A 16,451-nucleotide genomic window follows, 5' to 3' on the forward strand; every position below is an offset into this window, starting at 1 on the left:
CTGCATGCCTTGAGGGCTTGGACCTTTGGGCTTGGATATTGCATTTGGGCCTGATATGGGCTGGTGATGGGGGTTGGACCCACTTTTTGGGTCTGGCCCTGTTTGTTGTTTTATTTACTGTTTTTACTGTTATAGGTTATTTTGTTTTTTGCATTTTGCATGCAATAAATTCCTGCAGGCACTTTATAGGACTAGATGGGCTTCGTGCCGGTATTTGCACTTTATGTGCGTTGTCTACTCTAGGTGTGCGACGAGTTCCTTAATTGCTTCGTCAAATAGTCGTTGCCACCTAACGGTAAGATGAAACTAAGTGTCGTCGAATCTATTTTCCAGCGGCAACATAGTTTGAAAGCTAAATTATTAGACATTACGATGTGTAAACGTGTTACATATTTACTGTTCTTTCTAGTGTGTCACTGCTATGTGAAAGCAAATAGAATCGTCATTAGAGTTGTACTCTTTGCTAGTTGGTGCTTTGTTGAGTAGTACATATTTTTAGATATTTCTGATATTATTTCAGGTCTTTGTAATTAGATATTTCTGATATTATTTCAGGTCTTTGTAATCAGGGGTTTAAGCTTGATGTCCTCCCTTGTATTCGATAATTTCATTAATCAAGGCTGGAGAATAGCCGCAAAAGCCTTTTTTAACAAAAAAAAAAAAAAAAAAAAATTAATGCCGCTATACCAAATAGTACTGAATTCTCTGTAAGTGTGTTTAGATGAGAGAAAAAAATGATGAAATTTAATTAAAAATGAGGATTTCATAATTTAGAAAGACGAATTCTCTCGTTTGAGATTAGCAAATAAGAAATCGATTTGCTTTACCATTCTAAGAATGTCATCAAGTCTTTTAACTTCTCACTAAACAAACACATAACACCGGCTGATCTTCAAATGATCGTCAAAGTCGACCTAAAAATAGAAGAGATCCATAAGTTAGAACCAAGTGACCCTGATTATACAATTCTCTTCTATTCGCTTATGATTTCCCAAATCCATGAACTTGACTTTGCCAAAACAAGTAGGGAACATAACCATTAAAGAAACTCAATATCGGTATGCGAAATACTTCAGTAATCAATAACTACTACATATTGTCTATATATCGTGTGTTACAAGCCATGGACGATAACAACATACTCTCCCAAAATAAAAATCTAACCAATACAATAACTGAATGAAGCATACGTGAAACTATAAAACTATTGATTGGTGAAAGATAGTCGAGGAGTACACAAGGCATTTTTTCATAAGATAAAGAGTACAAAGCATTAGCGACGATAAAAGACCCAAAAAATAAAAAATAAACAACTACAGTATATCATATATATGGCATTAGAATCAAAAATACGCAGTCACCACTGACTCTCCGAGCACATGCCCTTCAATTGTCTCCAACACCTTCTCCTTCGTCACCTGCAATCCACCGTAAATTAACTTAAAATCAATCAACAAGATATATAATCTTAATTAGAATAATTGAATATTTATGCAGATCGCAATTAGCACGTACCTTGTGACCTAGGTTAAGCTCATCATCCAAAGCATAGAGCTTGAACTCGAAGCGGTGACCCGGCGAGGGCATCTTCGGGCCACACCACCCCGGAACCTTCAAGTCATTGTTCCCTTCTTTCAGCCCGCCGTACTGTCCGCCCATCTGATCCTCTTCTTTCCCGGAAAAACCCTCCGGGAGAGACTTGACACCGGGGGGAATGTTCACCACCACCCAATTGGTAAACGGCACAACCGGGTCGTTCGGATCCGGTGCATCTATGATCTCCACCACAAGGGCCAAGCTCTTGGTCCCTGGAGGCAAGTTGTACCATTCTACTGGGGGAGATATGTTCTTCCTTGCTCCTTGACCTTCTGCGGTGTACTTTCTGGGTAGTTTTCCTTCGTGGTCTATTCCTGGTAAGACTAGTCTGAACTCGTCGCTTGCCGCCATGTTTTCTGGTGATCAATCTGAAATGTTCTAGGTTGAAAGCTGGCTGGATTGTATATTTGTATATGTGGATGTGGTGTGTCTTTTGTGCAGGGATCGATCGATGGAAGACACGTTTGATGAAGAACTTGTGTGTTGGCGAGGTGTGAGTCGTGTGACTGGTAGTGTTAGTGTTGCGAGACACGTGGTAAGCATAATTGGTTTCGGTTCGTAATTTTCTTCCTTTCCAACGCTCTAATCACCGACTACTGACCTGCTGCTTGCAATTGTAAATCGTAAATGATTTGAAAAACAATTTAAGTAACAATAGTTTTTTTTTAATAAAGGACTAGTGCGGTTGCTCTTAAGCCTTCATTAATAAAACCATCGAATACAAGGAGAGACATGAAACTTAAACCCCTGATTATAAAGACCCGAAATAATATCAAAAATCTCTACAACGTACCTATATTATAACAAGCACCAACTAGCAAAAAATACTACTGTAATAACAACTCTATTTGCTTTGTCACAGCAGTGACGTAACGGAAAGAACAATTTAAGTAACAATAGTTTTTTTAGGGCAAGTAACAATAGTTTTTTGTACAAATGTTATGTCTTGCTCTTACCTCATCATTACATTTAGTTTTGTCTTCAGCAAATTTTGCATTCTAAATTTAACCTGGGTCTATCAGGAATAATATGTCCAAGATTTAAAATGCATGAAAACAACATGGTATATGATAGCTAAATTAAAAGCTATTTATTTTCCTTATTCTCCTGCAAATTTGTCGATTGTAATATAGAGAAATAAGGATCTCCCGTAGAGGATTAAGTTAAACTAAAAGCTTCAACAAAAGTCACAAAACGTGACTGCAGCTCCTATTGAACAGCAGTCAAAAAATAAAAGTAAAACCTAACCTAGATTGCTCAGAAAAATACGAAAATTTACAGAGGTGTACTAGACACACAGAGCGTCTAGCACACAAAATTTGAGATAAATCGGAGTTGATTTGATAGGGAAATAAAATACGGGAATATGACGAACAGAAGATAAGAAAACTGAAAACTGATTTCAAAGTAGTTGAAAATCAAGATAATGAGACTAGCTAGGGAGGAAGTATCCACCCCCGACAATCACACACAACACACTTTGTCCAATTTGTGACCAACTAACTCAATTGAAGATGCTCAGATTGACTCGGTACGTTTGAGCACAATCTATTACTCTTTCTTACTTTGTACGTTAGGCAGGAAGTGCTCTACACCTAAACTATTCTCAAACATTTTAACCTAAAGGTACGTTTATTAGGTTAAACAAGCAGAGATCAATAAGCATGAAAAGAGTTTGAGCAAACACTAGGCATCGCAATAAACTTAGCGCCTTGCTAAACCTAGGGTTTCGTCTACTCGCTAGTGAAAACTACCGATTACTTCTCTAGACAATTTGAGAGATCCGATATTGACCCAGGCATCAAATAATCAAAGTATTAGAACCCCTAACATGTATACTAAGTAGGCCTCCAAAGCACACACACAAAGAATTCATTGATGAACAATCGGTAAACAAAACCTTAATCTTATTAATTGCAAAAACAAATTGAAAATCAAAGCATGTTGTGAATCATGTCTAGGGGCTTCAACAACCCACTAGCTACTATGAGTTTAGTTACACATAATGAAAATTGAAAACACAAAAGAGTACATGGAAGAGGAAGACAACAATAACCGATCTTGGAGAATCCTTGAGAAGAGCTTGTTCGTCTAATTCTTGCGTTCTATTTCTTCACGACTTCTTCCTTCTTCTTCTTTTTCATCTTGTGAATCTGATGATATTAGGGTTAGACAAGCCCCAATTTACGTTCATGGGCCAGCTGATTTGGATTGGGTCTTGAAATTGAAGTTTTGGTCCAAATCAGAAATTCGGGCAGACTGACCTTCGGCCACTAAAATGATCATAACTTCTTCTCCAAAATAGGTATTGACAATCCGTAAAAAGTTCTAGAAAGTAGACTCTCGTAGCTTTCTATTGATATATAACTCATCGTCTGGATCATTGTGAGCTGATCACAATCCTCTGTCGAAGTTAGATGATAATTTCTGGCAGATCTTCATAATTCTTTTCTTTCACGACATGGATTCATTTTCCTTCAAGATTTCTCCTATTTTGCTTCATATTCCCTTCTTTGCTCCGAAACACCTAATAAACATAAAAATAACTAAATCAAATGAAAAATACGATAAACTAACAAAATAAAGAGGGGAATTAACCATCATATCGTCACATATTTATGCTCCTATCAGTATATTTGTTAAAGATCATCACAAACATCTATCACAAAACACTCTAGCCTGAAATTCCTGTCTCTAATTTCTTCCGACATAGATGTATAATATGTTTCTTTTTTCCTAACAATAATTAAAAACTTCAATTGCTCTTCAAATCGAAACTCTAACTTTTCAACACCCATCTTTTGATATTAGTCTCCTCTAATTTCATACTACAGTAGCTCTAGATACAGTGTGTGTCATAGTTATACACCTATTAAGATTGTGCGGAGATATTATTTATAAACGGTAAGCCTCTTGCACTTATTATCTGTGCCCATGATTGGTTCATGACTAACCTATCATGCACGCATAACATTCTTGGGCTGGATGAAATCATGAATTCACTCACGACTAACTAAAGCATTGAACTTTGTATTGATTATTTCATGCATGGTTTTTAAACAAAATATATGACAAAAAATTTACATTTAGATACATTTATGTCACGCAGAAATGGGTTAACATGCACTTTCTTAAGAAGACTAGGGTTTAGCAGGGCCTCGAACCAAAGGAGACCGAGTTTGATGACTTTGATCACAAATAACCGAAATAATGGTTCTATCAAGAAAAAAGAAGAGAAATAATGGTCGAATGCTTTTAACGTTTCTGGTTCAATATTCCATACAAGATTAAGGAGTAGAAAAGGACAATAATGTTGCCCTTTCTTTTTCAAAAGTAAAAGGGTTTTCTGATTAGATCAGACGAACATATATAGGTAAAGAAAAAGGGATTAAGGGGTACATAATTTGCAATTATTGAAAACGGGACTGGAGTATAGGTAGCTATATATCTGAGTAATGGCAATGCTGCTAATGCATCATGAGCTGACAAAAGCTCATCTGGAGCGGTCTATTATGGTAATGGTGTGTCAAACGCAGCGAACCATCTTATCAAACCCTTCTGGAGTTTCTGGGTTTGTTTGACAATTTTTAGGGCATGCGCGCGCTCAAAGCAAAAGCTACACACGTACAGAACCAGAGACTGGGCACGTGTTGTCTACAACTCAAAGCTTGAACAAATTTCCAGATGGCAGCTTTCTGTATCGTCTGGGTGACTTGGTGAAGTGAAGAAAGGGCAGAGAGTAGGAGTAGTAAGTAGTACGTACTATGAGACAGCTCCTGTTATGATACGTCTCCATTCTCATCTTCACGGATGGTGCTTTACTTACGATGTAACTTGTAGGGATGAACATAATTATTCAATTCTTTCTCTTTTCTTGACGTTTTATTCCCTTAGGGTTGTTTCATTCTGGTGTTTCAAGAGCAAAAAGATTACCGCCGGTCAGTTTATACCGGTGAATCTCATCTGGTGAATCTCATCTTACTGGGTAACTTAAATCTTAGTACATAAAAGAATTTTCGTGGAAAAAAAAAATGTAAATGGGGATCGATAGAATGGTTTAATTATTATGAAAAACAATAACTAAGATGAATCGTGGGAGCCGATGAATCGTTGAGATCGGTCGGCAAAAGAGCTAGCATAATATATCAGGCACAAGTCCACATCCATTAAATGAAGATAGTGATGTGAAGAAGGGTTTGAGGAGTGTAAAACCAGTAAAACCATGAGTAAAGGAAATAGGGCAAAACCCAGAACAAAGATCGAAATTTCGTTCGCAAACGTGTTACTGTGGCATGCTCAGAAACTACTGCAACGAGCCACCGACCAGTGGAAAGCTTAAAAAGCAATCGTGCCGGGCTCGTAACAGTAAATTCAAGGACCTGAACAGTGTATAATTTCATCCATGATATCGATGTCTCTTCCATGGCCACTCTTCTTGGGACCCGAACTTCATTACAGATCAAGTACTGGCTATATATTACTCCGCAGGGTACCAACTCTGCTCTTGGTGCTGTGGAATCCCTGTGTTCGACTTGTACAGCTGTACTGTTGAGTTTTCTACTCATCTTTGAGATTCTTTTGGTCCTTCGCGATTTCCTCAATCTGTAGATTTCTTAGATTTTGTACTCGATTAATGCAAGTTAGGAGTGTAATAAAGCAGTTTGTGATTCATATATAGCATATCCACAATAAAAGCAGGACGATATGAACAGAACTAGTTCTTGTTTCGAGATAATCTATACGGTATTCGGATGCATTTTATACGTACACAGGAAGTGGTCTCAACTCTCAGGCTAGTACTGTGTTTAGAGACGATTCTGTGTCGAGAATTTCCTTATACAGTACTTCAGACAAATGGTAAATAGCAACTAATCTGAATTATTCTCGTGATGATTCAAAGTTTACCTTAACATTTTCTACGTTAAAAGCATACGAATTTTTCAGTTGATTATTGTACGTGTCGAGATGAATGCGTATTCGGAGCTGACTTTTAAGTTTTAACAGTTTATACATGATAACCAAGTGATATCTAAGTGAATATATAAGTGATCTGTGTTAAAAGATGATATTCGTAGTTTTATACGTACACATAGCTAATTAGTAATTTGATTGATTCTTATATTGAGATTATTTATGTAGAAAGAATCAAAATATGCTACTCTGCGTTTCAAATTGATTATACATATTCATAATTAATGTTACCCCATATACGTACTATACATGTCTAACATATATATGTCAAATAAATCTGTTATTTGTATCCCCGAGTATATCTTAATTAACAGTTTTGTGCATGTAATTAATTTGCAAAAGTAAGGATAACATGATGCGTGAATGAGTATGACTAATTATGGTCTCACATGTACCAAATAGTTGTAAATTAAAAATACGGTCGAATCATGATCACCTCATACATCAGCTAGCACAAGTTAAAGAGTACTGATGCGTGGTTGTCGAAGGCAGATATATGAAGCAGGTAAATCTTTCATCAATTGACAATTGACACAAGTAAAAATAATTAGGGTTCTACCTACCCCATTCTGTAAAAATAATCAAACTGGAGCCCCCCGTCCCCAAATATCCTTCCCATCACCTGCTTTGCTTCATTATTGTTTCCTATGCTCTTTGCAAATATGAATATGCTAATTAACTTACTTTGCTAAGTAAGTAAGTAACTGACCCAAACGGATCGAGCTTGCAGCAATTGAGTCAAATAAAGTCACAATGACTTGTATGAGAGTTTCGTGAACTTTAGTCCATGATGCACTTGTTGGCAAGTGATTTGTACGAACTGAAAAATATTGCAGCATTTATCCCATCCAATAGAAGTTCTATCATTCTGAAAAAAACGAAGTCTAAAATCTGTTTGAGCTAGAATATATATATAAACATTTGAATTTACTGAAACAGTTACCTGTTTCGATTTAAAACTTAATTATAGACTACAATTGGCTTTACGAGAACACAATGTTCTTATTTTGATTCCTAAATGTACTCAATGAACTTATGAAGGACACTTCTCTTTGACTGATACGCAAAGCTACTATTTGGTAAGGATTACTAATTAGCATGGGCAATTGAGCTAAACTAATATTCGCTGCAACTTCTTGGGGATCTAGCTTGAATATAGCCGTAGTTGAATCTGAGTTTTCTTCAAAAGAAGAGCTTATGATAACCAGATGTCCTTTTCTTTTTAATTTCTTCCTAAAGGGGGGTTACTGAGGTGACCTGAACAGTGCATCTCTTTCAGTACACAGTGTATAACCTTAGGATAAAAACCATAAAAAGCATAAAACCGTACCGATTAAAAGTCCGGCAACGATTTGGTCCTCGGATTTCTCTACACCCACCTGCATCATTTTATATGTTACATCTCTCGCTTAGATTTCACAAAAAAAGGACCCCCCACCCCAACCCTGTTCTCTCTTTTCTCTTCATGAACCCTACCCTGCAACCCTACTGTCTTCTCTCTTTTCTCTTCATTCATCATCACCAACCTAACAAAAGGCCACGATGAGTTTTTGACTCCAAACCCAACAGAACAAAGCAACCAAATCAGTGAAAGAGTCACTGTTCCACACGAACAAAACTCACTCTCAATCTCTCACTCCTTTACCGACGTCTGGTTCGGGTCACTGTTCCTTTTGTTTTAGGGTAAGGGGGTCCTTGACTCCTTTTTGTTTGAGGAAGATCAGATCATCAGAATTCAGATCAAGTATATCTCTCTACCAAATGTCAAGAAATAAAGCAGAAGTGAATCTTTGCGTACGCTAACTAGCTCAGGCTAAAGCTATAGAGTAAATTATATAAGAAGTCTCTATCTCCTGGGCCTTCTGGTAAGGACTACTACCCTAGCCATCTAGGGTAGACACCCGAATCCTGCGCTAAAGATTGGCTTTACTCGTATGACGACATCTCATTCACTCATTCAAAATCATCGAAAAAAAAGACGTTTACATCCTTCATCTCCCTCTATATAATAGCACTGTCCCCAAAAGCAGTTACTATCCCTATCAAGTTGAGACAAATAAGCTAAGGTTTGTTTGCAGAGATGGAGTACTATTTCCCAGCTATCTCAGATGGTTCCAACTTCTCTTCTTCCTCAGTGATCACCAACACCAACAACATGAACATCAATGGCGGGGGCTACAAAGACAGGATGAAGAAAGGTGCTAGTGATCATGATCAGAAGGTCAAGAGCAGCAAAGTGAAGCTTTCAACAGACCCGCAAAGCGTGGCGGCGAGGGAGAGGAGGCACCGCATCAGCGAAAGGTTCAAGATCCTGCAGAGCCTGGTCCCCGGTGGAAACAAGATGGACACTGTGTCCATGCTGGAGGAAGCCATTCAGTACGTCAAGTTCTTGAAGAATCAGATACGACTTCACCAGACCATGATCAACTTTGCGAGAGATGATGCTTGTCATCAGTACTACGATCATGACGCTGCAACTGGAAATGTGTTCCAGCTTCCGATTCATCACGGCCATCCAGTCAATCGTCCTCAACAGCAGGCTTTGTGCTATGAACAGAATAATTTTGTGGGCACTAGTAGCTCTGTGCAGCCATCAGTTCCAGTAATGCCGGACTATTCTTGCTTCCAAGGTCAAGAGGCCGCGCCTGAGATTGATGCCTATCTGAAGTACTACAGCTAGGTTATCTATTTAGCCAAGTTTCTATGTGCTTGTTATGAATGAAGCATATTTACGTATTAGTAGAAGTAGTACTGTAGTAGTACGTCCAGCTGGGTTTGCTAGGTAACTGTGACTTGATGGTGGAGGTGGTAGTGGTGTATTTCTTAACAAGATTAATGTAGACGAATTAATTATCTGTGTCACTCTAAAAATGGCAAAAGAATGTTCAGTTTGCTACCTTGTCTAAGCAAATCAAGGGGTTCATGAAGCTGAGAATGATCCTCAAAGCGCTTGTTTATCCAGTGGCTTGACGTCTGATCTAGTCCTTACATTGCTAAACATGTTTAATGGGAGTTCTCCATGTATATTATATCGAAATGTTATGATCCAAAGTGAAACTGTTTCTGTATTTCTTTCAATCATTTTGGTCCCGCGGTTCCCCAAAAGATTAGTAGTTACTGACACAGACAACCCACCACAAGAAAGAAGAAACTGCTTTAACCTCGCGACTACGCTGCTCGATCCCATCAAATGATCAAATTTAAAATGCCAGCTATGAAAATTCTTCTAAGCACCAAAGTGTAAGTGAACCGAGAAATTAATATGCATTATGTAATATTTAAATCTAGTCATCCATGCCGTATTATCATACATGAATTCTAATACCGTTAACATAATTTAAAAAAAAAAATAAGTCTTAAGTGTTTCTAACACATGAGGGAAGGATCTGAGGTCGAATAAGATGTACTCTTATTATGAGTGTTTAATTTGATCGGATTAAAAATAAAAATAAAAATAAAAAATTTAGAGTTTCTAGCATTCATTAGATATTCACATACACCTTGATGCGTAGAATCTGCCGCTCAATCCAACATATTGTTTTATTGGATCTTCATCTTCTTCTCCCTAGCTATTTCCATTAAAAAAAGGCAATGAATCATTATGAATCGAACAAGAGGGTTTCTACATATCTTGTAATTAGTTCTAACTTTTAAGATGACACATCATTGGGTACAATCAAGATCATAATTGAAAGTTTGAAACTCAGCACAAAATGATCATTATTTTATCCAACCTGACTAGTATATACTTGGTTGCGTCTCCTTCAACTGGATTCATGATTTGTTCAGTTTCCCCGTACAACAAATAAATCACATTTCTTAATTACACATATGAATACAGAACCCATATTAATGTGAGATGGAACCTGTGGAGGGCATTGGTTGTTGATACGATTTTATGCTAAAAGACTAAATACAAGGAAGATCTTCTGAAGCAGCTGGCATTAAAGAGATCGAAATGAAAGTGATCATTCTATGGAGTAATTGGAATCGAATGAACGTAACTATGAGATCCATGGTGAAAATCATTGGCCTCCCGAGCGAGGTTATATTTCAACGGTGCGTGTTGATATGTGAAAGCTTATTGGCGGTGCAAGTACGATGTCAAGGTTGTTCTACACTTGGAGCTCGGCAATGTGACACTCACTGGAGACTACCTACTCCAGGTATGTTGAAGTTAAATTGTGATGCATCTATTTTTGACAATGGTAGTAATGTTGGAGTGGGAGTAGTGGTGATTAGAGATAGCTTGGGAGATTTAGTGTTGGCTGCCGGAGGAGGTTATATGGAAGATTCAGTCCTTGCACTGCTAAGCTGTTAGCATTAATATTGGGATTGGAGTTGGTGATTAGGGAAGTCAGTTAATTGAGAAGGTGGAGTCTGATTGTCTAGATGCTTTCCAGGTTGGTGAACGGGGATAGTGAGCGTTTCACTACAGAGGAGAGTTTTAGCGGAGAAAATTAGAATGCTTATGGCCGCGTCAGGTACTACGTTCAGTTTGTTCTGTCTCAAGAAATTGGAATGGTGTGGCATGGCGCATGCAGTATCTTAGCTTGTAGCTCGTTCTAAGAGGCGTTATTCGTATTAGGTGTTGGGACCGACTAGCTAGCTCATGGATGTCATCAATGAAGACAGACTTGTAACTCATGGTAGTATTAATCTTCATCCACTATTGATGTTCTCATTATTTTATAGTCCTTGGTTTTGATATATTAAATAAAATTCTTGCTATTTCTCCAAAAAAAAAAAAAAGGTTTAGTTGAGTGGGAGTCCTACGTGAAATGTGGTGTGTTAAACTTAATTAACAATAGCAAAACAATGTGTGAGTTATATATATACTTGGTATTTTTGTGTGAAGGTATATATCACCTAAGGAAGAATGGTAAATTCAGTAAAAAAAAAAAAAAAAGGAAGAATGGTGAATACCGTGAATATATAGTCACTCTTCAAATTAGTATACAAGGGTTTCGTTTGTTCAATCAAAATGGTAAATTTTTTTTGTAGCTATACCTAAGGACATCAAGATAAGAACAAAAGCACGAGATTCTTTAAAAGGAATCAAACGTCCAAATTGTTTAACGTGACGAGGTACTAGCTAACTAGATGTAATCACTGAAAAGTATGTGTAGCAGTTCTGATTGATTGAAACAAAGTAGAGTAGGGTATAAGATGTGTGCCATTTGCAATGCAGGCTTTAATTATGAACTAGTACTAGCTCGTGTAGATTGATTTTACTCATTCTACCACAAAATTCATCAAATCACAAACATATGCTTCTGACTTCTCGATACGCATATGCAAGATTGATTGACCATTAGTTACTTATCATGTTAGATACGATCTTAACTTCAAATCTCTTAGGCCTCACTTGTTAGTCCAATCGCGTTCTGATTGTTAATTGGACTTGCAAGCGATGTTAGTTTTGAAGTTCGGACCCTTTACTGCAGTTAAGCCCATACTAAGCCCAAACAAGCCCGTACGAGCCCAATAGCACTTGGCGGGACTCGGGGGCTATATATGTAATGTGCTCACGTTCAAATCCTCTACATTGGAAAGAACAGAAGGGAAGTTCTACCAAGTTCAAGTTCAACCTGGGCTTGCAGGAATCATATGCAGCAATCTGAACATCCCTTTTGGCAAAGCACAGAGAGAGCATTGATGGCATGGTTGTGTTCAGGTAATTTACTTTTATCGTTCAAGTAGCTTACTGCCCTCTACCTGTTTGATGAAATGCCTGACTGAACATTATCACCGTTTGCACTATTCTCGTTTCCTGTACAATACTAAATTATAGAAATCCAGTTGAAATCTAGCTACACTATGAATATTACAACATCACATAAATAGATCTTGTTCTTGTCCCCCCGGTTTGGGTTGATAGTTATGCATGTATGTATGTACAATAAACCGGAGAGCTAAAATTGCGAAGAAAACATAAAATAAACAGAATGAAGATTTTAAGAAAAGAAAAGAAAAGAAAGTATCTATGAAGAGAACGAGGATGAGGAGGAAGAAGTAGATGACATAGGTGGTGACAAATGGCATGTACAATTTGGATTATGGATGGCACTCTTCCTACTTATATCAAGTTTCGAACAAAACACACAAAATGGACCCTGAAATCCTTTGTCTTCTGATTCAATCTCATCTTGATCATAGCTTTCTACGAAAAACATGATTTCTTCTCCATAATCTTCTTCCTCATCATCATCGTCCCATTCTTGACGAGTTCTGTAAGAGTATCCCATCATTGGAAGGATTACTAGAAGAATTCTATCAATGCTGTCGTCCATCCAATTTCTTCCTTCCTCCCACAACATTAACAGAATAACAACCACTCCTGCTCCCACTCCGAACCCCAATCCAGTGTATATGGATGGCCAATCCAACCCAATTACTGACTCTTTGTTTTCGACCTTGGATGGTGCATCTGGTGACTCGCTGGAATTACTGCATTTTACAAGTAAAGGTGCGCCACATAATCCTTCATTATCTTCATAGGAAGATGAACCAAATGTCGAAAACTGGTTACCATTCGGTATCGTCCCAGACAGTTGATTATCTGAGAGATTCAAGAATGAAAGGAAAGTGAGCACTGTAAGCTCTGGTGGAATTGTCCCGCTCAGGTTGTTGTTCGAAAGGTCCAAGGACTCAAGTTGTGTTAGATTACTCAATGATGGAGGGATAGGGCCTGTGAGAGCATTGTTGGACAAGTTGAGGGCATAGAGTGCTTTTAGTTGTCCCACTTGCGCCGGTATTGGTCCATTGAAATTGTTGCACGAGATGTCAATAGAGGTGAAAACAGTTAGAATCTTGACCAACTCCATTTCTACTCCTTTGGTGGTAACTGCTATAGCATCCTCATAATTTAAGTCACTGAATGGTAGAACTCCAAATTGCAGGTGATTGATCTTTGACTGGGCATCATCTTCGTTGCCTGTCATTGCCTGCCATGTAGTCAAGCATCTTCCTGGTATTTCACCACTAAAGTTGTTGTGCGCTATGTCAACAATCTGAAGCATGGGCCAGGTACCGTTGCTTTTAGAACATCCAAGGCGTCCATAAAATCCGTTTGACCGCAAAACAAGTACACGCAAGGTGGATATGTTCTTCAACAAGCAAGGGAATGTACCCATTATCTGATTGTTTCCAAGGTTCAAAACTTCTAACACTGTGCAATTGGCTAGAGATTTTGGAAACTTACCTTCTAGATGATTTCCATTGAAATCTAGAGTTTTCAAAGTACAACGGCCAGAAAATGTATCAGGAATAGTGCCAACAAGTTTGTTTCTCCTCAAATTGAGTACAACAAGAGTTCCGGTTGCAGTCAAGCACTGGGGAATGGAGCCACTCAAAGAATTATTGGACAGATCAAGAACCTGAAGATATGCACCATTGCACATTGATACTGGAATGCTACCGTTTAAGTTGTTGCTGGAAAGAGACAAGAACATGGTGTAGTTAAGGAAATCACCAATGTCATCCGGTATGCTAGAACTGAAATTATTTCTCGAGTAATCCAGATAAGTGGCATGTGGTGGAAGTATCGAAATGTCACCCTGAAGCTGGTTGGAATGAAGGTCAAGCATAGACAAAGTAGAAGTGAGGTTGATGGAAGGACCTTCTAGAGTTACCAGGGAGTTGCAAGACAGATTTAGTTGAAGAAGATTACTGAGACTCCAAATCCAGTTGGGTATCTCTCCATCGATTTGGTTCTGTGAAAGGTCCAAATAGGTCAATTTGGATTGATTCCTCAAGAAATCAGGAAATTTTCTCAACTTCCCAGAAGCCAACTTCAGTGTGGTAATATTAGGAAAGGAGGACTGTGAGGAGTTGGTACTATAGTAACTAATTGACAAACTGTTGAATGAAAGATCAAGGCTGGAAAGATTTTTGAGCTGTTGAATACTGTTAAGAGGGAAGGAGCCGCTGAAGTTGTTGGAGAAAAGTGAAAGAATTTTAAGCCCTTGGAGATTAAAGATAGACTTGGGTATGGTTCCTTCCAAATTGTTGCTACTCAAATCAAGGGTGTCCAGTCTCGAGATATTGGCAAAGTCATGTAACTGACCAGAGAACTGATTGTTGGAAAGCTGTAGTTTCTGCAACAAGGGAAGATAAAATAGAGACGATGGAATACTGCCACTGAGCTTATTATCACCCAAGTTGAGATTCAAAAGACTCGTAAGATTTTGCCAGTGAGTAGAATTAATCTGACCTGTTAGCTCATTGTAAGAAAGATTTATGTCGGTCAGATTCTTGGCCATACTCAACACTGGAACTGAACCATTGAACTTGTTCCCTGTCATGTCCACATAAACCAGTTCTGTAAGGCTTGCCAATGACTTTGGTATTTGTCCAGTGAAATTGCAATATGAAAGATCCACTCTGGACAACATCTTGAGGTTTCCAATAGATTTAGGCAATGACCCTGAAAATTGTGTCCTGGCTAGGAACAGGGACCGAAGAGCTCCATTTTCAGGAAAGTCTGGTAACGATCCATGTAGGTCTTGATTGCCGATTAAGTCGATAATCTGCAGTGTATGTACCTGAAAGATCTCCTTTGGGAATGTACCTTGTAACCTTGAATTCATGATGTGTAAGGAAGTCAAATTTGGGAAATTTGACAAGAACTTTGGAACTTGAGTAGACAGATTGTTGCTATCTATACGAATTTCTGAGAGTGATCGAAGCTTCAACAATGAATCATCAATAGGTCCCAAAAGATTGCAGCTGGACAAGCTCAACACCCTCAACTTTGGCAATGAAGATGATATTGCTCGACACCACTGAGCTCCCGGTGCTGATATGTTCACACCATCAAGATGAAGTTCAACTATCTCCGAAAGGTTTCCTATGAGCTGATTCAAATTTGGATGCTCAAGTTGAAGTGCAGGAACTCCAGGAAAGGAAATGGTAGATAAATCAAGAAATACCAACCTTGTCAAGTGCGAAATCTCAATCGGAATCTGCTCGGCAAAGCCAGCATTCGACAGATTCAAATGACTCAAACTGGCCAACTTGTTGAACTCCGATGGAATCTGGGTATAATTGAAGTTGTTGAAAGCCAAAGTCAGGTTCTCAATGTATTGCAGACTGAAAAGAGCACTTGAATTATCAAGTCCACCTGAAATCGATTCGTTGCTCAAGTCAAGTTGGGTAACACAACCCTGCTTGCAGGACACACCTTCCCAAGAACAGTAATCTGAAGCATTTTTCCACTTCACAAGTTTTGTGGATAATGCAGAGGTAAAATTGAGGCTGTTCTTCAACTGGAGAAGCAAAGATGATTGCTGGTTGCTGGCACACTGGCCAGAGACCACAGCTATATGGATCAGTAGAAAATAGCAAAAGGGTATCAAGAAAAACCATGGAAGCAATGGAATTCTCATTGAAATCTGGAATAAGGGACGCCCATACAACACAGAACAGAAGAGGTTAGGATTTTAACAAGGGTTTCATAAAGGGACACGTAAACATGAGTACATGACCCTTTGGCTTCTGGATTTAAGTTGTGGAAAACACAAAAAAATCTAGCAGGTTTGGCACGAAAGGGAAACTAAAAGTGTAAAATGGGAAGAGGAAGAAGAAGAAGAAGGTGATGCAGAAAATGTGAGATTGGTCAAAAACCAGACCTCAGAAGCGCGTTTTTGGTTGTAGTAATGTGGACTGGTTCAGGGCATTTGGCTTTCTTTATGGTTTTCATGACAGTAGCTCCTTCTTTGCAAGTTGCAAATTTGGAATATTCAAACCCAGTAAGTACTGTCCTTTCCCAAGTTTGTTATTGACTTCTTGACTTATTCCCTATTTTTTTCCCTCTAGTATATCTTCCTAAAATTTTTATTGGTCACTAAGTTGCATTTCTAGTATATCTTCTTAAAAGTTAT

General features: G+C 38.3%; 1 protein-coding gene across 1 annotated transcript; it reads right to left on the minus strand.

The window, feature by feature from the left end:
- Positions 1 to 1,034: 1,034 nt before the first annotated feature.
- LOC101302373 (UPF0098 protein MTH_273-like) lies at positions 1,035 to 2,035 on the minus strand. The gene is made up of 2 exons (XM_004302563.1): positions 1,516 to 2,035; positions 1,035 to 1,418 (listed from the first exon to the last, which is right to left on the minus strand). The coding sequence occupies exons 1-2, from the start codon at positions 1,945 to 1,947 to the stop codon at positions 1,344 to 1,346; spliced, it is 507 nt and encodes a 168-aa protein (XP_004302611.1). The 5' UTR covers positions 1,948 to 2,035; the 3' UTR covers positions 1,035 to 1,343.
- Between the last annotated feature and the right edge of the window lie 14,416 nt (positions 2,036 to 16,451).

The sequence above is a fragment of the Fragaria vesca genome, linkage group LG6, assembly GCF_000184155.1.
Source record: "Fragaria vesca subsp. vesca linkage group LG6, FraVesHawaii_1.0, whole genome shotgun sequence".
Lineage (NCBI taxonomy): Eukaryota > Viridiplantae > Streptophyta > Magnoliopsida > Rosales > Rosaceae > Fragaria > Fragaria vesca.